General features: G+C 40.7%; 3 protein-coding genes across 4 annotated transcripts in view; 1 reads left to right on the top strand and 2 right to left on the bottom strand.

The window, feature by feature from the left end:
* Positions 1-11,798, top strand: part of LOC103873181 — a 31,551-nt gene extending 19,753 nt beyond the window's left edge. The window contains exon 6 of the mRNA XM_009151607.3: positions 11,572-11,798. The gene's annotated coding sequence lies outside the window, so the exon portion shown is untranslated. The remainder of the gene's footprint in view (positions 1-11,571) is intronic.
* LOC117126072 (uncharacterized protein At3g60930, chloroplastic-like) lies at positions 7,124-10,456 on the bottom strand. Its single transcript, XM_033273444.1, has 4 exons — positions 9,496-10,456; positions 9,296-9,430; positions 8,356-9,215; positions 7,124-8,284 (listed from the first exon to the last, which is right to left on the bottom strand). The coding sequence occupies exons 1-4, from the start codon at positions 10,454-10,456 to the stop codon at positions 7,124-7,126; spliced, it is 3,117 nt and encodes a 1,038-aa protein (XP_033129335.1).
* Positions 11,799-17,171: 5,373 nt separating the features above from the next.
* Positions 17,172-20,064, bottom strand: LOC103249163 (E3 ubiquitin-protein ligase SIS3). Of its 2 annotated transcripts, XR_004458760.1 has the most exons (11): positions 19,819-20,064; positions 19,689-19,727; positions 19,359-19,425; positions 19,186-19,259; positions 18,799-18,937; positions 18,622-18,714; positions 18,487-18,552; positions 18,282-18,401; positions 17,977-18,090; positions 17,416-17,846; positions 17,172-17,356 (listed from the first exon to the last, which is right to left on the bottom strand). XR_004458760.1 is itself a non-coding variant. In NM_001301891.1 (10 exon segments), coding segments are annotated over 10 exon segments (1,068 nt in total).
* Between the last annotated feature and the right edge of the window lie 3,270 nt (positions 20,065-23,334).

Here is a 23,334-nt window from a genome sequence, read left to right as displayed (position 1 = left end):
GCTAAGCCGATCAGCTATACTCGGCTTGGACGACACCGTACAAGGCCCACATACTCGGCCTTGGGCGGACAAGGCCCAAAGGACAGGCGCGATTAGGGCATCACGCACAAGGGCACTATAAGAGGGAAAGGAGGAAGGCAACGAAAAGAGGGACTTTTGGACAAACTACACACTAAGCGGCTAGATTTAGGGTTTCCCATCGATCACTCTGATCTTGTTGTTTAAACCTCTATCTTGTTTCCTTATTTTCCGACAATCTTGTAATCCCTTGTTTGATTCTAATAAAACGTCTTTAGTCACCCAATTTCTAAGTTCATTATTCTAATCAACTGAATCCTGTATAAACAATTGGCGCCCACCGTGGGGCTGACTAAAGCAACGTTCTAGATCTACATGGCTCAAGACGACGCCGCCTTCGGCGCTCTGGGCGTGGAACCGACACCCACGCCTGCGGCCGCGCCGCCCATCACCTCAGATTTCATGAGCTCCGTCATGGCTCGACTCGCTCGCCAAGACGAAGTCCAAAAGACAACCAACTCGCTGCGTTGGTCGTGGCGCACACAGCTCCCGATGGACAGACGAGCCATCCCCAGCAGATACGCCGCCGCCTCTTCAACAGAAACCCTACGGCAACCGGAGTCGACCATATCTCTGACGACTCGGAGCCTAACGAAGCCCTTCTCGCGGACGCTCTCCCAGCAGGTTCAGATCTCACGACAATACGCGAGCTCGCCGAGCTCAAACTCAGCCTTCAACAAATGGGAGAGAAGATCCACCAAGTAACCAGCGCAGCTCCGCAAATAGAGAGTGTACTCGCAGCAACCTCGCGTACTCCTTTTACTCGCGCGCTAACTAGCGTGCAACTCGGAAAGATAGAAAAGTTGCGCCTACCTGAGTATAAGCCCGGCGGAGATCCAGTGGAACATATGACAGCTTTTAACATCGCGATGGCACGAGCTCGACTCCCTGACGACGAAAGGGATGCAGGTTACTGCCAGCTTTTCGTCGAGACTCTCCACGAGCAAGCCCTGACGTGGTTCTCCCAGTTGGAAGAGAACTCAATCGGATGTTTCCGCGACCTATCAGCAGCTTTTCTCAAGACATACATCATGTTCACAAAGCGCAGCGCCACCGCATCCAGCTTGTGGAACCTCAATCAGAAAAAGGACCAGAGCTTGCGCGAGTACATGGAGAAATTCAAAGCCGTAGTGTCGAAGATTGAGATCCCAGACGGAATTGCTATCGACGCCTTGCGCAACACCTTGTGGGTCCACTCCAAGTTCCGAGAAGACCTGTACCAGAACCCAACCAAGTCGCTCCAAGACGCTATCGCACGCTCCGATAACTTCATCCGAATGGAGGAGGACACCAACGCAATCCTCAGCAAGATGAGCGCGCCCAAGGCTCCAGCGGCTAAGAACGCAAATGCGCGACAAGAACCGCGCCAACACGCTCCAAACGACAAAAACGGTCGCAAAGACGGTTACATGTATGTCGTTAACGAGAATAACGCACCAATCTCCACTCTCGTAGTTCGCGGGGAGGGGTGGAACAAGTGGGTAAGAGAACTCGAGTCGCCCGACCAAAAAGTCGATTCTGTTTGCACCACCCAACCCGCAGCGGGAGTCGGATCAGCAGCAGGGCCTTCCCGGACCGTCGACCTCACCAAACATTGCAAGTATCACGACGTCAAAGGACACGATACCTCAGAATGCAAATCTCTCTACGCGCATTACCTCTCGTCCCTTGCAAGCGGCGAGTTTAAGTTTGAGCCATTGAAAGCCAAACCAAAGAACGGTAAGAGCTGGAGCAAGAATAAAGAAAGAAGGGCCCAGCGCAAAGCCACTGGCAAAGGTCGACAAAACGACGCTCCGCAACGAGACGACGAGGAAGAAACCCCAAGGGATAACGGCGGGGGAGACTCCTCAGCCGACGAAGAGCATCCGGCTAATCGCAGACGCATTGAGGTTATACTCTCTCAGCAATCCTTGTCGTCCGACGAAGATAACGACGATTCGCCTGTACTCGGAGACCTGAGAGACAGCCTTAAACGGAAGCTCGAACCGGAAAATGAAGGCGATACCACACGCAGAGATCTCCGGACGATGCTGGATGCACGGAAGTCTCGGCGCATCTCGACAAGCGATGGCAACAACAACGAAGGGCCAATTAGCGACCTCCGAGATAAACTCAATGCCGGAGCAGGCGATCTCCGCGTGAAGCTCAACCGTTCAAAACCAACAGACTTACGACGACAGTTGGAGCGAGCTAAAGGTCAGCCTCAACTTCCACCTCCTGATACCAGCGTACCCAAAGACCTCCGCGCCTTACTGAACTCCAAGCGAGTACAAACGGGACAGTCTTTGAACGTCATCATGGGAGGCTCCCCTAGCGGCGACTCAGTCCGTTCCGTGAAAGATTATCGTCGATAAGTCGCGACGTCCCAGAAGTGGCCGACTAAACCGACAAGTCATCCTCCGATAACCTTCTCACCAGATGACGCTGAAGGTGTTCACGCGCCCCATAATGATCCCCTCCTCGTCGTCCTTGGAATTGGAGAGTATGATGTCACCAAGATCCTTATTGACACCGGAAGTTCCGTTGACCTCATCTTCCGAGGAACTCTGCAGAAGATGGGAGTCGACCTCGACGACATAAAAGCGTCCTCCAGAACGCTAACAGGATTCAATGGGTCATCCGAAACTATCTTGGGAACGATCCGCCTCCCGGTGCGCGCATGCGGCGTTACTCGAACGGTCAAATTTGCCGTCGTTAGCACAAAAGCTCCGTATCACGCTATACTCGGTACCCCTTGGTTACACTCGATGCAGGCTGTCCCTTCCACCTACCATCAGTGCGTCAAGTTCCCCGGCGCGGACGGGAAGATAAAAACATTGCGGGGACCAAAAGGCCGCTAGGGATCTCCTAGTCGCCACAGTCAAACTCCAACGAACGTCACTACCCGTTAACTCAGTGTCCCCTCCAACCTCAAAAGCCTACTCTCAGGAAAACGAGGTTCTCGAGTTACCTATTGATGACGCCGACCAGAGTCGCACCGTGAGAGTTGGCGCATACCTCTCCGACGAAATGCAGCAGTCAGTTCTGGATTTCCTCAGAAAGAACGTGTCCACGTTCGCTTGGTCTATGGCAGACATGAAAGGCATCGACCCGACTATAACAACTCACGAACTAAACGTCGACCCAACGTTCAAGCCTATCCGACAGAAGAGACGCAAGCTCGGCCCTGATAGGTCTAAGGCCGAAACGAAGAAGTTGACAGGCTACTCGGCGCAGGTTCGATTGCTGAGGTTCGCTACCCTGAGTGGTTGGCAAACCCGGTAGTCGTCAAAAAGAAAAATGGCAAGTGGCGCGTCTGCGTCGACTTCACCGACCTGAATAAAGCCTGCCCAAAGGATAGCTACCCTCTTCCCAACATCGACCGTTTAGTCGAGTCCACGGCTGGAAACGAGATGCTAACCTTCATGGACGCCTTTTCCGGATACAACCAGATAATGATGCACCCGGATGATCGCGAGAAGACGGCCTTCATCACAGATAGGGGAACCTATTGCTACAAGGTCATGCCATTCGGTCTGAAGAACGCCGGAGCAACCTACCAAAGGCTTGTGAACAAGATGTTCGCAGATAAGCTGGGCGTCACCATGGAAGTGTACATCGACGACATGCTGGTTAAGTCGCTCCATGCCACCGATCACCTCCGCCATCTACAAGAATGCTTCGAAACTCTCAACAAGTACGGCATGAAGCTAAACCCAGCAAAGTGCACGTTCGGGGTTTCTTCTGGCGAGTTCCTCGGTTACATTGTCACACAGCGAGGAATCGAGGCGAACCCAAAGCAAATCTCTGCGGTTCTAAACCTCCCGAGTCCGAAGAACAGCAGAGAAGTGCAGCGGCTCACAGGCCGGATAGCCGCTCTAAATCGATTCATCTCCAGATCCACCGACAAGTGCCTGCCATTCTATGATCTCCTGCGAGGAAATAAAAAGTTCATTTGGGACGAAAAGTGCGAGGAAGCATTCACTCAACTCAAACAGTACCTGACTACACCTCCAGTACTCGCTAAGCCAGACGTCGGCGATGTTCTATCTCTCTATGTCGCAGTATCACAGGCTGCAGTCAGCAGCGTTCTGATAAAAGAAGACCGCGGCGAGCAAAAGCCCATCTTCTATACGAGCCGACGCATGACAGGACCAGAGACGCGGTATCCAACTCTAGAAAAGATGGCTTTAGCAGTTGTTGAAGCAGCGAGAAAACTACGACCGTATTTCCAGTCGCACTCCGTGGAAGTACTAACTGATCAGCCTCTCCGAACGATACTCCAGAACACTAACAGATCCGGCAGACTCACAAAGTGGGCCATCGAACTCGGCGAGCTCGATATCATCTACAAGAACCGCACGGCAGCGAAATCCCAGGTCCTTGCCGATTTCTTGGTCGAACTGGCCCCAGAATTAGAGCAAGATCTCACATTCCCAAGCTCAAACTGGACATTGCACGTCGACGGATCGTCGACCAACAAAGGAGCAGGTGCCGGAGTCCAATTACAGTCCCCGACCGGCGAGCTAATCAGACAGTCTTTAAGCTTTGGCTTTCCCGCGTCAAACAACGAGGCAGAATACGAATCTCTGATCGCAGGACTCCGCTTAGCAAAAGCCGTCAAAGCTAAACGACTAAGCGCTTATTGCGACTCCCAGTTAGTCGCCAGTCAGTTCAGTGGCGACTACGACGCCCGCAACGATCGAATGGACGCCTATCTCAAAATAGTGCAAAGCTTGGCAGCAGAGTTCGAATTCTTCGAACTCATCAAAGTTCCGAGAGGCGAGAACGTCTGCGCCGACGCCCTCGCTGCCCTTGGCAGCAAGCTTCGTGATCAAGTGAAACGAACAATCCCGATACATCGTATCGAGAAACCAAGCATCGATATACTGACCGACCAAACCCTCGTCGCCCAGGTCGTCGAGCCCATTGCTCCAGACGACGACGGATTTGGCCCAGATTGGAGAACCGAGTTCATCGACTACCTCTCGAAGGGGGAACTCCCAGCAGAAAAATGGGCAGCTCGCCGGCTAAAAACCCGCAGCGCCCATTACGTCGTTCTTGACGATGAACTGCACCGATGGACGGCGAGTAAAGTGCTCCTCAAATGCATCCATGGCGACGAGACAGCAAGGGTTATGGCTGAGACACATGAAGGCGCTGGCGGAAATCATTCGGGCGGACGTGGTTAGCAATCAAAGTAAGGAGCTTAGGTTTCTTTTGGCCGACGATGAACGCTGATTGCGAGTCATACGCGAGAAGCTGCGACAAGTGCCAACGACACGCACCTAGCATCCATTGTCCAACCGAGATGTTGCGCACAACCACCGCCCCTTACCCGTTCATGCGATGGGCGATGGATATCATAGGACCGCTTCCTTGTTCCCGCCAAAGACGCTTCATCCTTGTCCTGACCGACTACTTCACTAAATGGATCGAAGCCGAAGCATACGCTCAAGTCACAGACAAAGAAGTCCGCGGTTTCGTCTGGAAAAACATTATTTGCCGCCATGGTCTGCCCTATGAGATCGTCACCGACAACGGGTCGCAGTTCATGTCAGGCAACTTTAAGGAGTTCTGTGGCAAGTGGAACATTCGACTAAGCCCATCCACTCCTCGTTACCCGCAAGGCAATGGCCAAGCCGAGTCCTCCAACAAACTTATCATCGATGGCATTAAAAAGCGTCTGGACCTGAAAAAGGGTCACTGGGCCGATGAACTCGATGGAGTCCTATGGAGCCACCGCACGACTCCACGGGGATCGACTAAATCGACACCTTTCTCTCTCGCCTACGGCGTCGAAGCCATGGCTCCTGCTGAAGTTAACGTGTCAAGCCTCCGACGTTCCAAAATGCCTCAATACGTCGAGCTGAATAAGGAAATGCTACTTGATGCCCTCGATGAGATAGAAGAACGAAGAGATCAAGCCCTGCTGCGCATCCAGAATTACCAACATCAGATAGAGAGTTACTATAACAAAAAGGTCCGCGCACGACCTCTGGAACTCGGCGACTTTGTCATGCGCAAAGTGTTTGAGAACACCAAGGAACTCAACGCCGGTAAACTCGGCGCAAGATGGGAAGGACCTTACAAAATCATTAAAGTCATCAAGCCTGGCGTATACAGACTCCAAACGTCGCGCGGCGAAGAAGTCCCACGATCATGGAACTCAATGCACCTACGACGTTTCTACTCGTAGAAGTATTTCCACACAAAAAAAAAAAAAAAAAACCGAGTAGATGCACCCCCATGGTCACTTCTACTCGACCGAGTAAATGCGCCACTCACAGCCACTTTTACTCGGGAAAAAAACGAACTACGAATGGCTTGATCCTCAACCAAGGTACGTAGGCAGCCTTAACAGGTCCAGCTGTAACAAAAAACAGAGTAGATGCACCTCCGTGGTCACTTCTACTCGACCGAGTAAATGCGCCACTCACAGCCACTTTTACTCGGGAAAAACTAACTACGAATGGCTTGATCCTCAACCGAGGTACGTAGGCAGCCTTAACAGGTCCAGCTGTAACAAAACCAAAGTCAAAACCTTACCTAGGTCTCAATCGAATAAATAATGACTTTCACATCGAATGGCTCACGTGCCTCCAGCAGAGGACACGCGGACACTCACGCTCCTTTGCTTACAGCTATGTCCTGATCAGACACTTGGCTCCAGGACCTTAATAGTCGCGATTCACCTATGCCTAAGCATTGAACCGACTAAACAGAGTGAATCTTTGCCTTCTCTCGACTAAAATGTAACGGCTTAGCTACCCGGTTACTTAATTGTCACTGAGGAAACGGACAGAAGAACCTTCCACTCTTATACTCAACTCTTTGTTATCGAAACATGATGACAGCCGAGTAAAACCAATTACCGGTTCATCACTTGTCTATTTGCAAAAGATTAAGGATAAAAATCTGATGTTTTCCAAACACAACAGATAACCGAAATCGCTTAAAAGAGTTGCAAATAAATAATGAGAAACACAAAGGAAAAAGAGTCTTAAAATACAACAACAAGGTCTATCAAGACCACCGATGAAAACATCCTAATATTACAACAAGATCAAACGACAATGTCTTGGTCGTCCCTGCTCGGGTCAAGCGGTTCAACCGTTTCTTCTTCAACGGCTCGAGCGCCAAGGTCTTCAACCTGAGCAGGAGGGTCTGAAACTGATGGGACCGGGACCGTCTCTTCGATAAGTGCCGGTGGCGACCTGTTCTCCTCCTCGCCCACCTCGTCCTCTTCTCGCTCCTCAGACGAAGAAACCAGGACCGGATCTTCGGTGGCTACATCCCCCGTGTCTGCTTGAATCGCGTCCCCGGCTTCCTCGGGATCGTTTCCGTCGGGACGTTCCTCGACGGCAGTTCCTTCGGGAACGACAATACGCTCCGACAGAGCGGAAGTAATGTCTACCATCGGCTCATCGACTGGATCTTCGGTCGCCTCGTGGGAAGTGATCAACTGGGAAGCCGATTCGTGGCTAATCAAGCCAACATTCGATCCGTACGGGTCGAGTACCCCCATGAGCTCTTCACTTACAAATCGAGAAGGGAGGTTGAGAGGAGAGAGAGCAAAGTCATCCTCAGAGAATGGCTCGAGGTAAAGTTTGGTGACTTCAGCCTCATACATCTTCTCCTGCTCCGAGAAGATGTTGATCATACTCTGCGGAATCTCGATCCCGCTATCTTTTATCATCTCGAGGCACTTTTTTGTTCCTGAAGCCTGCCCGTTTAGATTCTTGGCCTTCTCTAGCGCGTTAAGGCGATCCAGATAGCCCTTCATCTTACCTACACAGCGAGTAGACTTGTCCGCCATAGCCGTTTGAACCTTGATCCTCTCGCGGGTGACCTCCTGAACCCTAGAGTCCCTCAGACGTTGCCTCTCTTTGACCAGCGTTCCGACGACAGCGTCCCTCTCTTCCTCGAGCTCGGCCTTCTCTTTCTCGAGGGAAGCGACCAACCGCTCTAAGCGAGTTTTCTCGCGTAAAGCGTCCTTCTTCGCGAGACGGTCAGACCTCAGCTTGTCTTCCAACTCCTCAAATTTAACTCGGAGGACCTCTTTCTCTTTGGCCGCTTTGTCGCAGGCCTTTTTGTTTTCAGCACGTAACCTCTCGATCACGCCCAATCTGGTCCGTGCGAGCTTCTCCGAGGCGCCAAGCTGAACCATCGTCTGCTTCAAGGTGCTGTCGTACTTCTCAACGAGATAATTCATGCTTCCGTCACTCTGCACAAAGCAATAAAGACTTAGGAAATTTTTAAGAAAGAGAAAGGGAAATAAGGGAAAAGCGAGTTTACCCGTCTGCTCGCCATAGCCGCGTCAATGTACTCCTTTTTGAAGTATAAGTCGTCGATCGGCGGCAACTCTTTGGTCCCACCACGGATCTGACGGGTCAGTTCAGCACATTGAAGTGGATTCAGAACCAACGGAGTCGCCTCGTCGTAAAGGAACTCTACGCGATCCGGAAAGCGAGTTCCTCCTCCCGCCTTCCGCGGAAGCGAACCTCCGCTTCCCGCACCCGTCTCCCTCGTAGAAGAAGAAGGGGCTCCCTTACTCAACGGAGATTCATCCCGTGAGCCATCTCCGGCTTCGGTAGCCGGTTCCCCACTTCTAGAAGGGATCCCGGGAGCAGAAGTCCCATCGTCTTCCGCTGTCTTTTTCTTCAATTTCTTCTTGGGACGTTCCTCAGGTGATCCCCGAGTAGAATTGGTTGGATCGTTTCTTTCCGCATCATCATTCCCCGCGGCAGTTGAGGTCTCCAAAACCTCAACAGAAGCCTCCTCACGAGACCTTTTCTTGCTCTCCTTTTTCTTCTTCTTCTTCTTAGCCGCGACTTCAGAGACATCAGCAGAGGATGGTGCCTCCTCCAAAGGGACACTCCTTTTCTTGGCCTTATTGGCCTTCTTCTTTGGGGAACTCTGAGCTGGCGGCTCAGAGTTCACATCTCCATCTACGGGAACAGGCCTGACTTCTGAGGCACCGGCAGAAGACGACTTCGTTGAGAGCATTTGAAGCTTCCCTTTCAACAGGGCACTCAAATCGGGAACTCCCTCCATCTTTCTAGCTTGGTTAAGGAGCTTTTGTTGTTTCCGAGTAAACAGGGAGAGACGTGATCTGCGGGGACCGAGTACACAAGGAAGTCTCGATTCCCAATCAACTGTAAAAGAAAGAGAAATCAGACACGAAGACTACGAAAAAGGTTCAAGAGCATCTCCCTAAGGTGAACAGCAACTTTACCTCTAGCGATCCTAGCTTGCTGCCGATGTATCCACTCCCGACTAAGATCCGGCCACCTGAGATGACTGTGCGTCGCGATCAGTTGAGCAGTTTCGAAGAATTTCTCGGGATAGGCAATTGTATTGGGATGACGAACTGCAAAAGAAAAAGGGAGCATCAGAACCATCGACCAGAATACGAGTAAACAGACAAATCTCTACCAAGTTGCTGATTCCATAAAACGCGATAATCGTCCCCCGGCGGCTCCTCGAAGGCATGCTCGTCGGACTTAATGAAGAAGTATGCGCGTTGCCAATCCTGCGTTTTGTTGGGATGACCGGTCAAAACGTTGTAACTCGCTCGCATCTTTACTGAAAAGATCCCGTTCGGCTCCGCTTTCGTGAAAGTCAGCTCCTCGAACACCCTCACGCTCATCGAAACATCCATCTCCGCTGCCATAACCATCAACATGACAGCTATGCGCAGCGACCCGTTCAGAAGCTGAGAAATGGCGATATCCCGACGAAACGCGTAAGACGTGATCAGTCTGGGGATTGGGAACCAGCGCTTCGTCTGATCCTTGAAGTAGCATTCGTACACGCACTGGTAACCAACCGGTGGCGACCACGGCCGCTGTTCGGTTGACGGAATGAGGAAGGTGACTCCAGCGCCACCATTCTCCCTTAGCAAATTCTTCACGGTCTCGTTGGAAGAACAGGAACTGAAAACGTTTCCCCACGATTGAACTCGCGGGTCGCGTAACGCTTCGGGAGGCAGCGAAGGTAGTTCTTCGAAAATCCCACCAGGGTGATATATCACAGGACGGCAGTCTACTTCGTCGAACGGAACACTTCTCGGAGCGGGGAGACGGTCTGACTGGTCGATACGACCCCTCCGATGAGCCCGTCTCATGGGTCTTACGACAAGGCTAGGCGCTTCAGAACCACTCGCCTCTCTATCCTCGTCCTCAACGTTTCCTTCGATTTCTTCGCGAAACTGCCTATGGGCGTCAGCGACCAAAAGACGCTGGGAAAGGCTCATGTTATCCGTATCCCGCAGAGCATCACGATGGATTATGTCGAAATCCTCCAACGGACCCCCGTCCGCATCCCTAGCCGGGCTCGGCAATGTAGCTATATCCTTTCCTTTTTCCTCGCGCGATAACCGATTCCCTGGAGCCATATCCTTTCTACTCGGGGGGACGACTAAACTAGCTAGATCGCTAGCGGAAAACCCTATGCTACAGAAGGCTTATCTAGAGAGAGAAAATAAAAGTAGAGAGAAGGGAGAGAAAGTGGAATACCTGAGTCTGCAGAGAAGAATGACGAAAGCAAAGGAGAGACGCCTATTTATAGCAAAAACGAGGCGCATTCTTCGAAGCATCATCATTAGGTCTACAAAGGCCTAAATGGGCTTCAAAGGCCGCCTAAATGCCCAAAAACCTACTCGCGACGGTTCGGTTTCTCGCCCAAACCGGTTTTCAATCAAGAAACCGGACCGAAATTAATCTCTGGTTCTAGCCCGAACCAACTCAACAGAGTTAACCATCCAAAGACCGCCTGGGCCCCTAATTCGAGAAGTTCATCTCCCGAGTAAAACCACCCGGGCTCTTAGTCAGAGAATTTTACCTCCCGAGTAAAACACAACGCATCGTGAGAAGATGTAACGCGGAGCGACTAGACGCGGTACGCGACTAAAACCATACACTGGTAAAACGAGCTGTCGCTGGCATTAGGTCCTGTTATATGAACGAACCTGACCCGCAAATTCACTGAGACCGACAAGCCGCTCACAAGTGAACTGGGGGGGGACTTATTGTAGGAGATGGATTACATCCCTCCACAAGGCCCATCAAATAACAGGCCCTAGCCCGACAAGGTCGATCGAGCTTAGTCGGCTTAGCGGCTAGAGACGTCGGCTCGACCCTAGAGTACTTTAAGCCGGTCAGCTAAGCCGATCAGCTATACTCGGCTTGGACGAAACAGTACCAAGGCCCACATACTCGGCCTTTGGGCGACAAGGCCCAAAGGACAGGCGCGATTAGGGCATCACGCACAAGGGCACTATAAGAGGGAAGGAGGAGGCAACGAAAAGAGGACTTTTGGACAAACTACACACTAAGCGGCTAGATTTAGGGTTTCCCATCGATCACTCTGATCTTGTTGTTTAAACCTCTATCTTGTCTCCTTATTTTCCCGACAATCTTGTAATCCCTTGTTTGATTCTAATAAAACGTCTTTAGTCACCCCATTTCCTAAGTTTATCATTCTAATCAACCGAATCCTGTACAAACAAACATGCACGTGTTTATACGTAAGTATACACACATTTTGGTATGGTGGGGGAGATCATGTGCAGAATCTTTATTCATTATAAACGTTTATGGTAGATGGTAGACATATTCGTATCCTATATTTATAATATATACACATATACATGCCTACAAAGCTTGTTATTTATACTTCTTTCAGTTTTTGGTTTTTACGTTGAGCTCAATTATTCTAGAGAAACGATATTGCTTATATTTTTTTTTGATAAGATATAAAGATATTGCGTATATATATCATCGTACAAAAATATGCTTCAATGGAATATAGATTGTTTCTTGACCTATAAAAATATAGATACACACGGTAGAATCCCCTATATATTAATTTCGGAACATTACAACATATTTTCGTAGCTATATGTCATCATGATATGATTCTTATAATTGTTAGAAAAATAAATTGGTCCATATAAACATATACTATGTTTTTTCATTAAACTAACTATCAAATTAATTAGTAGTGTACAAAAGAATATTTTTTCTTTCCTTAAATAAAAGCTACGAAATTACCTAATATGATTAATATATATATGATAATTAATGATTATGAATAATACATATTTGATAACAATTTTTCTAACATCTCTCTTTTTTGTTTAATTTTATAATATTAAAAGAAATTAAACAATCATATTAAGCATATAATAAAAAAATTAGATTTTTTCTTATATGTTATATTTTGAATTTAAAAAAACGACTATAAATTACTAAAAATGGTAAAAATCCCACATTGAAAATTTTGTGACAATGGCTTAACTTTTTTTTTGTTCAAGCAAGATACAAATGATGATCAGATAAGAGGTGTGCGTTCGGATACACGTTCGGGTTCGTATCAGGTATTTTAGTATAAAGGTATAAAACTCGTTCGGGTATTTCTACACTTCGAGTCAGGTTCGGGTATTTTATGTTCGGGTTTAGATATTTTGGGTCGGGTTCTGATATTAAAATTTTGAAGAAAAAATAAATAAATGATTCATTGTTTGAGTTTTTTTGTATTTAAAATATATTTTAACTTATCTGGTTTTCTAATTTTTTTAAAAATCAAACTATAAATAGGTTTGGAGATAAAACTTTAAAAATAGAAAGACACTAATTTAGTTGTTTTTTTGAAATTTTAGATGCAATTTTTGTTAATGCAAGAAACAAGAGCTTAATATATTTTTTAAGTGAGTAGCAAATAATTTTGTCCATAATTATATGTATATTATCCAATTTTGAGCAATAAGCATCATTAAGATAAATATTTTGAATAAAATGAGAGAAATAAACTAGAAATATAGGGTTAAGTATACTTATGTTTGGTTATCTTCGCATATCCATTCGGATTCAGATATTACCCGTTTGGATTCAGATATTACCCGAACTGGTGAAATAAGTAATTTGTTTTGTTGTTTTAGAATTAGATGTTTTTTAGACCAAACTGGTGCATATATACTAGACAGACATTTATATTTCGAGTCTAAACTTATATATTCTATAACAACTTGATATATTAGATTTGAACACTAATCTGTTAATATAGTTTGCAGATGATTTTTTTCAAAATTTTGATTTTTAGATATTTATCTGGAGTGAAACTAATTTTTACAGATATCCATTATTTTAAATTGATACTTATTTAATTCACCAAATTCATAGAAGAAGTTAAAAAAAAAAAATTTAACTCATATCAATAAAACAAAGACGAGAATGAAAGCACAATTTTATAGAGGTAGAAAATGAATTTACTTATGCAGAGTTAATAGTAAACAAATCGGGAGCAGGAAATCTAATCTTCTTTTGTCATTATACAATCGATGTTACCTATTTGGTTTTGATGATTTATGTCAGCCGCAAAACGTAATTTTATTTTACGCATATGAAGTCTTAAAAATAATTAAAATGAGATGTAATATGTTAACTTTTTAACAACAATGGTATATTTAAGAGACCTATATTTTTATTCGTTATTTTATAATCGATAAATATTGTAGTGTTGCAAAATGTTAAAACTATTTAATAAATAAACATTATTATAAAAACTCACTCCACGCATGCGCGCGGATTATCATCTAGTATAGATTGTTTCCTGACCAATAAAAATATGCTTCAACTGAATATCTTGTTTTCGTGATGGTGATCATAAGCTCCAGATGTTTAAAGTAGAAACTCACGTACGGTGAGGTTTTTAAGGGCTTAAGGATTTCCGACATATCTAGCTAGCCCACTCGTTGTTTATACGATTGTTCAGAGAAAAGTTTGTGATAATCATTTAAATACGACTTATTCTTGGATTCACCCCCTAGGTGAACCTGTAGGTTCACCAACCAATAAGATTGTGTCATTTTAGATTCAGTATCTTTTAAAAAAAGAAACAAAATATTATCGAATTATATTATATTTTTAAAATAAAAATTGTATTAATCACAAAAATAAGATTTTTTAATCGCAAAAAAAAAAAGAATTTATTTTTCAAAAGTATTTTTAATACTGCCAACAAATATTAAATCCTAAACTCTAAACCTTTAGGTAAACCCTAAACTCTTGAATAAATCATAAATCTTAAAGTTTAAGATTTGATCCAAAAGTTTCGGATTTATCCAAGGGTTTAGGGTTTACCCAAGGGTTTAAGGTTTACCCAAGGGTTTAAGGTTTATCCAAGGGTTTAGGGGTTACCCAAGGGTTTAGGGTTTACCCAAGGGTTTAGGGTTTAGGATTAGGATTTAAGGTTTAGTGTTTTGTTGATTGTGTTAAAAATATATTTTTTTAAAATTCAAGAATTTAAAATTTATCAAAGGGTTTAGGGTTTACCAAAGGGTTTAGGCTTTAGCTTTAGAGTTTAGTGTTTTGTTTATGGTATTAGTTGTTTTGAAAACTTTTTTTTTGCAACTACTATTATTTTTATTTATTTGTACTCTTTTTAATTTTAAAAACGTAATATAATTTGACAATATTTTGTTTCCTTTTTTAAAAGATATCGGATTTGAAATAACTAAATCTTATTGGTTGGTGAACCTATAGGTTCACCCTAGGGGGTGAACCCAAGAATTACTCTTTAAATACGGTTATAATCATACCTGGACATTGTTGATATGAAGGTTTTAGTGTCAAAAATAATTGTCCAGACCTTGTGGTCGAGTAGTAATCAGGAGACGGATTTGGATACCAACACACTTCAGGTTCGATTCATAAAAACTAAGTCAAATTGCTTATTGAAACTCACACGAATATAAACCCTTACTCTCCTCCCATTTGCACAACAAGAGAAAGAGTCTATATGTGGATACATTTCCCCTTAAGAATTGTTTAGGCTCTTCCATAGATCTGTGATATCCATGTTAATCAAAAAGATAATTATCTTCCACATATATATATACATAAATGTACATAACTGCATAAAATACCAGTAAATTGCGATCCTATTCATACTTTGTTTTGGTGCAAACACTAAGAATCCGAATATTTGTAATTCCACAAATCAAAACAAATAGTAATATAAAATATTCGTAAAACAAATCAAATTAGAAGTACTAATATTTTAGCAACATATATCCAAACTTTGTTTGTAACTCACTATAGACTTGGGAAACAAAGATATATGTTATAAGCATATATTTATATTTAAAGAATTATATATATAAACTATAAAATTATTATATTTTATGTAAGTCTTATAATGCTTCAATGTATTAAATTGATTATTTTTTATTGAGGTTTTAAAAGGTACAAAATTACTTTGTTATAAGATTTTATTTTTTTTGTATTTTTATTATTTTATTAGTTTTTTTAGTTAATAAGGATTGAATAGGATATCCGGTTAAAATAAAATTTTGTGGATATTCAGACATCAAATATCTAAATAATTGTGTAATAGATCGGATAGAATAAATGATTATTTAAACGAAGCAAATCAGATCACAAATAGTTTTAGAAATTTATATATCCGTCCCCACCGCATTATTCAATGAAATATGCAGTCCAAATATATTTTACTAGGTGATTTTTCCGTGCTCATGCACGAATATAAATATTTATGAAATAATTAAATTATAAGTATTATTAAATATTATTTTTCTTTGTTTATAAGTATTAGGTTATTTTGTAATTTATATGTATGATAAATAAATAAAAATTATATTAAATATCATTATGTTACCATCTTAATCAGATATGTGATTTTTAAATATTATATTTCATATTATTTCAATTTTTTTGGACAGTAATTCAGTTATTTATTTTGGTATATTGAGTTTCTTTTATTCTTTTAAATTCAGCAACGATTTTTGTTTATTTTATTCATAAGTAAGTAATCGTTTGATAAAAATATAATTATAATAAATTATTATTTTGAATAAAGATATCTATATTATTTTATTTTAAATTTATTTTGTAAAATATATCTTAAAATTTTACAAAATTAATTTAAAATAAAATAATATAGATATCTTTTTGTTTATGTTTTTAACAAATACAAAGAATAAAAAATTCGTTTATATGTAGAATCTATATAATTTCTATTATATATATATATACCTTTTTATTATTTATGTGTTTAAAAAAAATGAAATTTAAGTTAAAAACTTATTAAAGTTTGATAAAAAGAAAATATCATTATTAATTATAATATATTAAACTTAGTATATTCAAATTAAAAATTTATTGATTTCTAAAAGAACTTATATTTTATTTTCTTTTTTGCGAAGCAACGCTATATATACATATATAGTAAAAGTTTATATATTCCCCTTTTTATTTGTGGATATTTGAGAAAATTTAGAAAAGATAATTAAAATTCATTTATATATAAAAATTTATATGTTTATACTTTATAAATATTTAATGTTCTATTTATGTGTTTATCAAAAAGGAAAATTAAACTAAAAATTTAACTAAAAACTTTATTATGAAAAAAGAATAACAACAAAATAAGTTAATATATTCAAAGTAAAAATATTATTATCTCTTAGAAGAAGATTTTAAAAGGAATTTATATTTATAGTTTTTTGTGAAGCTACGTTATATATATATATATATCTTGTTATATATATTAAAAGTTTATATGTTTTCCTTTTTTATTTATATTGATTTCAGGAAAATTTAGAAAAATAATCAAAGTTCGTTTATATATAAATGTTTGTATGTTTATATTTTATAAATAGTTTCTTTTTTATTTATGTGTGTTTTCAAAGGAAAAATTAAATTTAAAAAGTAACTAAAATTTTATTATAAAAAAAATAGAAATATATTATTAATATCAACCATATATAATATTTTTAGTTCATTAAAGATATTTATGTAATCAATCGCATAGTAAATTTGATTTTTCAAATAATATTACAGAGATTCAGTAAGTTCTATCTAGGTTCTATCTGACGACTACTTAAAGACGATTATACCACTAACTTATCTCCTCCAAAATCCTTCAACAATGTTAAAGGTAAACTATGCACGAAAAAGTTGTATAAATAGACAAAAATCAAACTCTTAAGACCATATTCATAATCACCTTACCAACCCTTTCAAAAATCTCTCGTCATTGAATTTTGAGTGCAGGTTTTATGAAAGGATTAGTACAAAATCGATATGTACATGATGCATATTAACTTCGATATATATAATGTATGTTTTTGAAACCAATTCACATGATTTGGGTAAACAAAATAGAAAATTGTTGTCAACCTGAAACCATAACTAAGTAAAGATATACGAACATTCTCTACCGTTAAGAGTCTGAACAAACAATTCTTCATGTAAAGCCCCCCAAGATTTTTTTTCTTTTTTAAACCACAATTTATTTACATTGCAAGACTGTCAAAGCCTCAAAGGTGAAAACTTTTGAAGGGGATCGGGGTAGATTCCAAATGTGTTTTTTTTCTACCCTTCGATCAATCAAAGAGTTAGTAATGAGTAGAATTTTCAGACTCGCACTTATTTTTCTCATCTCCTAGACTGAGATCCACCGGCCAAAAAAGGAGGAACTCCAACATTCTCTGCAGTCTCCAGAGCTATGTCTGTGTGGACAGGGTGAATTACGGGTTGAAGTCTCAAGAAATAGCTCTCGCTTTGTGGTTGGCTTCTTATGTACCGAGCTTCTGTGTTCCCTTGTGAGGGGTGTTGTGCTTCTGAGCTCTGGAGGTTGGATAATGCGCTGAGATCAAGGTCTGGAAAGACCGAGCTCCGGCACCGAGGACATTTGACGTTCAAACGCAGCCACTGGTCTATGCACTCCACATGGAAATTATGGGCGCATGGTAATCCTCTAACCTGCAAAAATTTAGACAATTTCGGCTCATCTATGGAAAGCACGCAAGCACAGTACTGTACTTAATAATATCTACCAGAAAGTGATTAATCCCTAGCAATGGAGACAATTTAGAACAGAGATGTAAAGTACCTCATGCCCAATTTGGAACTCCTCTAAGCAGATTAAGCATTCGCCGCAATCATCTGGGACAGCTTTTAGCCTGAACTTTGGAAGTTCTTGAATGAGTGCCTCAACAGCTTCTGTCTGTTTTATAAAGCATCAAGCATCAGATATTTGGCAATGAAAATTTCTTATCTACAGAATATGCCCATCAGAACATAACTACCCAGTATGTGAGATTGAAACCAAGGATAGAGAAGGTTCGAGTCATATACATGTTAAAGGACCAAGTTACTAAATGCTTAACGTACTGAGAACAAAAGGAGAGGACTTGCCTGAGCCGGAGTCAAGTAAAGTCCAGGATGGTAAGTAGCAGCATCTTGACTCATGCTTCTCATCTCTTGGCCTGCCGCTTCAAATGCCCAGTCCGGTACCCTGATCATGTCAACCACAATCTAGACACAAGAAAAACAGACATTGATTAAAAAATATATATATACTCAGATGAGGGTCAGAAAGAAATACTAAAATGAAACTTACACCAAACTCTGAACTCGGAATTCCCTGCTGCGCACGCAGTGAGTGCACCTGTCTTCGCGCCAGCCACTGTCAAGCAAACTAATATTAGCGAGGTGTCCTCTTCAGACCAGCAAAAAAGTTTGATGAGAGCCTTACCTTTCCGACACAGATGCAAGCAATGCAGAGGAGGCCACAGTAGCTGAACATGAGCCATATGAGGAAACCCCATTTTTGGCCATCTTCAGGTAACTATGGCAAGCGAAATACATAAAGCTCAGAAACAGGATTTGCAACAAGAATAATCCTTAAGACATGATGATAAGAACTGCTTACACAGCTTTTTGCCCTTGTAAACCATATAGTACCGATAACAGTCCAAGCCCACAGAAATGGATACAGCAGCAGAGATAGGACAGATAGCACCACCACTCTCCCCCAAAACCCAATGTTCCGTTGTTGACTTCCAAAATCCCTAATATATACAAGAATTCAATGTTAAATAAATGACCCAGACAATTCATATAAATAACAAGAAGGAGAAGGTTGATATTACCATATATATATATATATATATATTTTTTTTTTCATAATTCTAATCTTTTTCAATGAGTTACAAAACAAACAGCTCTTCTTTCAATAACAAGTCTAGGAAACCATGAAGATTCTACAAATGGCAAAACCTTGAAAATCACAGTAATAAAAGCTTTGGATGAAACTTACAAGCCAAGTCCAGCAGCAAGACCATTGTCAACAAACATAAAGACGCGGAAGATAAAGACGGTGGTGTAATCGACCTGAAGAAGTTAAGAGGAAAGGAACACAAAAAGAACTGAAGCTAAACAGGTAAGAGCAACAACAAAAAAAAGAAGAAGCTGAAGTGAGAAGGCACCAACCACAATCCAAATATGCAAAGGGTAATCGCACGAACTATACCTCTTCCAATTGATAGCAACAATGATTCTACAAAGACAGATTAAGGAAACGAAATAGAGAGGTCATCCAAATCAACCTTAAACCCCTAGAACAAAATTATTATAGTTCCTCAATTCCATGAGAAGACGATAAAAATTGGATCTTTAGGAGTAAACCTACTCTCCTTTTCATCCGGATTGACAACATTCAGCTCGATCCAAGCAAGAACAATACGACCAAAAGAAAAAACAAAATTTGCAGAAACCAACAAGCAGAGAGAGAGAGAGAGAGAGAGAGATAAAAAAGGATACACACTGGTGGCAAGCATCGACAAGAAGAACCCATCGTACCTGCAACGTTACACACACAAATCAGATACCCACGGAATCGAAAGTCGTGTCCTTTATATTGGACCCTAATGAAAGATTGAAGATAGCTCACCACTTGAAATCGACACCTCTCATCGCCATTAGAGAGGTAGAGGAGAGCTAAGATCTGAGAGAAGGAGAGTTTCGAGATCGGAAAATGGTTGAATCGAATTTTCTCAGCTGATGCGGATGAGCAAGGAGTATCTAGCGGATTTAGGAGAGAAATGAGAAACGAGGGTAGGAGTTCTGAAGCCAAAGTAATCTCTCGACTAATAAAATTTAGAGAAAAAGGTAACCTCTCCATCGGTTAGAAGGATTCCAGCTTTGGTCATCAATAACATTTTTAATTTTACTACAAAATAATTATAATATAATAGGGGTGGGCGTTCGGGTACCCGTTCGGTTTCGGATCGGGTATTTCGGATTTTCGGGTATTTCGGTATAGAGGTCTAGAACCCGTTCGGGTATTTCTGTACTTCGGGTTCGGGTATTTTTAGTTCGGATTCGGTTATTTCGGATCGGGTTCGGATATTTAGATTTTGAAAAAAAATATTAAAATTTTCATTTCTCAAGTTTATTGTATTTAAAAATATAACTTTTAGTTAACTAATTTTTTATTTTTAATAGATTGAATGGTTAATAGATTTGGACATAACATTTTAAAACTAAAAAGACACTAATTTAGTTATTTTTTTTTTAATTTTGGATATAACTTTTTGTTAATTTTTGAAATAAAAAACTTGACATGCATTTTAAGTGAGTAGCAAATCATTTTTTCCGGAATTGTATGTATATCATATGAACTTAAATTATGTGTAGTATCAATATAAATATTTTATATAAAATGAGAGATATAAACTAGAAACATAAGGTTAATTATACATATATTCGGTTATCTTCGGATATCCATTCGGGTTCGGGTATTATCCGTTCGGGTTCGGGTATCCAATCTCTCCTTATTCAATACCCGTTCGGGTATTTTGCTACTTCGGTTCGGATTTCGGTTCGGTTTTTTCGGATCGGGTTCGGGTGCCACTTCGGATATCGGATAAAGTGCCCACCCCTACTACAAATCTTTTGATACTCTACCTTTTTAAATTTACCTTTAAACATAACTATTCTAAATATTTTAAGTTTGCAATGTAAAAAAAAATTAAACTAACCTTTTAAAATTATTTACAAATATTTATAAATTATTGGGATTTTTGCAAAATTGACCTACAACTTAAAGTCAAACACAAAATTAACCTCCTTTTTTTTTGAAAATTGGTTTTGTCCTATTCACCCCACAAGTTCATATAATTTACGAAAATACCATCAATTTTTTTTATTTTTTTTTCGAAAATGACATTTTTACTCTCTCACCCTCATCATCTTCAAGTAATTACAAGATTGCCATTGTCATCAATACCACAACCACCATGAACAACCAAATTGAAGCTCTTAATGCTCCTAAAATCGATTTACCCTTCTTCTTTTTCCATTCTTGTGAACTAAACACAACATATCTCTCACTTTCTCTCCACAATGAGCTAAAAAAACTCAAGATTTTGATTCTAAAATTTTTATGGTTCATAGAGTCATAGAAGCTAACGATTATGGGTGGGTGACTTCCGTTTGTGATTATGTGTGCTTGGAGAAGCCTTATGTATGCTAAGGAACTTATCTCACCAATTTAAGGTATGACATCGAGTTTTTTTCCAGATCTGTTCGTCAGACGACTTACTTGGGAAGTCGTCTGGCTGTAGACGACTTACCTTTCAGTCGTCTGGCTGTAGACGACTTACCTGGAAGTCGTCTGGTCAACGCAGAGGTTATTTTTGCAATTGACTTTGAAATCTGTAACCTGAGACGACTGAAAGTTAAGTCGTCTACTATTGTTTGGTTTCAAAAAAAATTCCAAAGAACCTAGACGACTTACATTTCAGTCGTCATAGGTTAGTTTTGTATTTGACTGGATAATTTCAGAAGTTTGACTTCCCCAGACGTCTTACATTTCAGTCGTCTGGCGAAAATTAAAATAATAATATTTTTTTTAAAGTAAACGACTTACACTTAAGTAATTATAGGTTAGTTTTGCAATTGAAAAAAAAAACTTCAAGATTTAATTATACACAGACGACTTATAATTCAGTCGTCCACCAGACGACTTAATTGTAAGTCGTCCAGGATTTTTTTCCGAGATTCTGGTCAAACCTCGTAAATCCTGGACGACTTACATTTCAGTCGTCTCGTGGACGACTGAATTATAAGTCGTCTGTATATAATTAAATCTTGAAGTTTTTTTTTTCAATTGCAAAACTAACCTATGACGACTTAACTGTAAGTCGTCTACTTTTAAAAAAATATTATTATTTTAATTTTCACTAGACGACTGAAATGTAAGTCGTCCAAAAAGTCAAACTTCTGAAATAATCCAGTCAAATGCAAAACTAACCTCTGACGACTGAAATGTAAGTCGTCTAGCTTTTTTGGAGTTTTTTTTTTAACCAAACAATAGTAGACGACTTAACTTTCAGTCGTCCGAAATAACAGATTTCAAAGTCAATTGCAAAAATAACCTCTGCGTTGACCAGACGACATATAGTTTAGTCGTCTAGACAACTTAGATTGAAGTCGTCCGCGTCTTCTCCACTAGTTTTTAAGTCTTCTACGTTAGTTTTTGAATAACTTGTATTTTTAAGAGTGATAAGTAACTTCAAGATATGTAAAACTTATATTTACAAAATATGTTCTCTCCCTTAGTTTTACTAAATTTGACTAAGTTTTTCAATGCAAACTTATAAAAAATATGATATGTTTTGACTAGTTACTATTGTTTGTTTCCATCTCTTACCAACATTCTTGTTTATTAAGATGAGAAAAAGGCCATTGGAGTTTATTATTGCATATGAGAGATCCAAAGATAAGAAAAAGGCTACTGAAGTCTATTATTTCATTGATTTGTAAATGTGTAAACACATTGTTAGCACATTTAATACATCTTGGAAAACATTATTACTGATTTTACAAAAAATTCACAACTAAAAGAGTATACATGCAATTCATAAAACAGACCACAAACAAAACTATTATAGATCATTCATCTACAAAGACAAGCTTGGATTCCACTTGAGTAGACAAGACCAGACAACTTTTAAGAAGTCCAGACGACTTCTAAGAAGTCCAGACGACTTCCAGGAAGTTCAGACGACTTTGCCAGAAGACTTTTAGGAAGTTCAGACGACTTCCAGACGACTTTACAGGAAGTCCAGACGACTTTTAGGAAGTCCAGACGACTTTTAGGAAGTCCAGACGACTTCCAGACGACTAACAAGTAAGTCGTCCCAGAAGTCTTCCAGATCTGAAAAATCTGCATATTAAATCCAGATCTGAAAAACCTGCATATTCAAAAACGTTCAAATGGCTTAAAAACAGAAAAAATGAGTGGAAGATTAGATAAATCTACCTTTACAGAACACACAAAAATACATATCTAAAAATAATAGATCTACCTTTAAATTAGTGGAAGATGAGTACCAAATAATTAAAAACCTGCAAAAAAAAAAATAGATTAGTAACAAAGACATGAGACAAAATTGAAAAATTC

Source organism: Brassica rapa, chromosome A06 (genome assembly GCF_000309985.2).
Source record: "Brassica rapa cultivar Chiifu-401-42 chromosome A06, CAAS_Brap_v3.01, whole genome shotgun sequence".
NCBI lineage: Eukaryota > Viridiplantae > Streptophyta > Magnoliopsida > Brassicales > Brassicaceae > Brassica > Brassica rapa.
The sequence above is the reverse complement of the archived record's forward strand: the minus strand, read 5'-3'. Positions and strand labels throughout refer to the sequence as shown.

What these genes read in the sequence shown, in the direction of transcription:
- LOC117126072 (XM_033273444.1), bottom strand. Translation starts at nt 10,456, where the DNA reads ATGGCTCCAGGGAATCGGTTATCGCGCGAGGAAAAAGGAAAGGATATA. An exon ending in GCAAGCTAGGATCGCTAGAG is followed by an intron (nt 9,216 to 9,295) that starts GTAAAGTTGCTG and finishes TTTCTTTTACAG; the next exon opens with TTGATTGGGAATCGAGACTT. An exon ending in CGGCTATGGCGAGCAGACGG is followed by an intron (nt 8,285 to 8,355) that starts GTAAACTCGCTT and finishes TGCTTTGTGCAG; the next exon opens with AGTGACGGAAGCATGAATTA.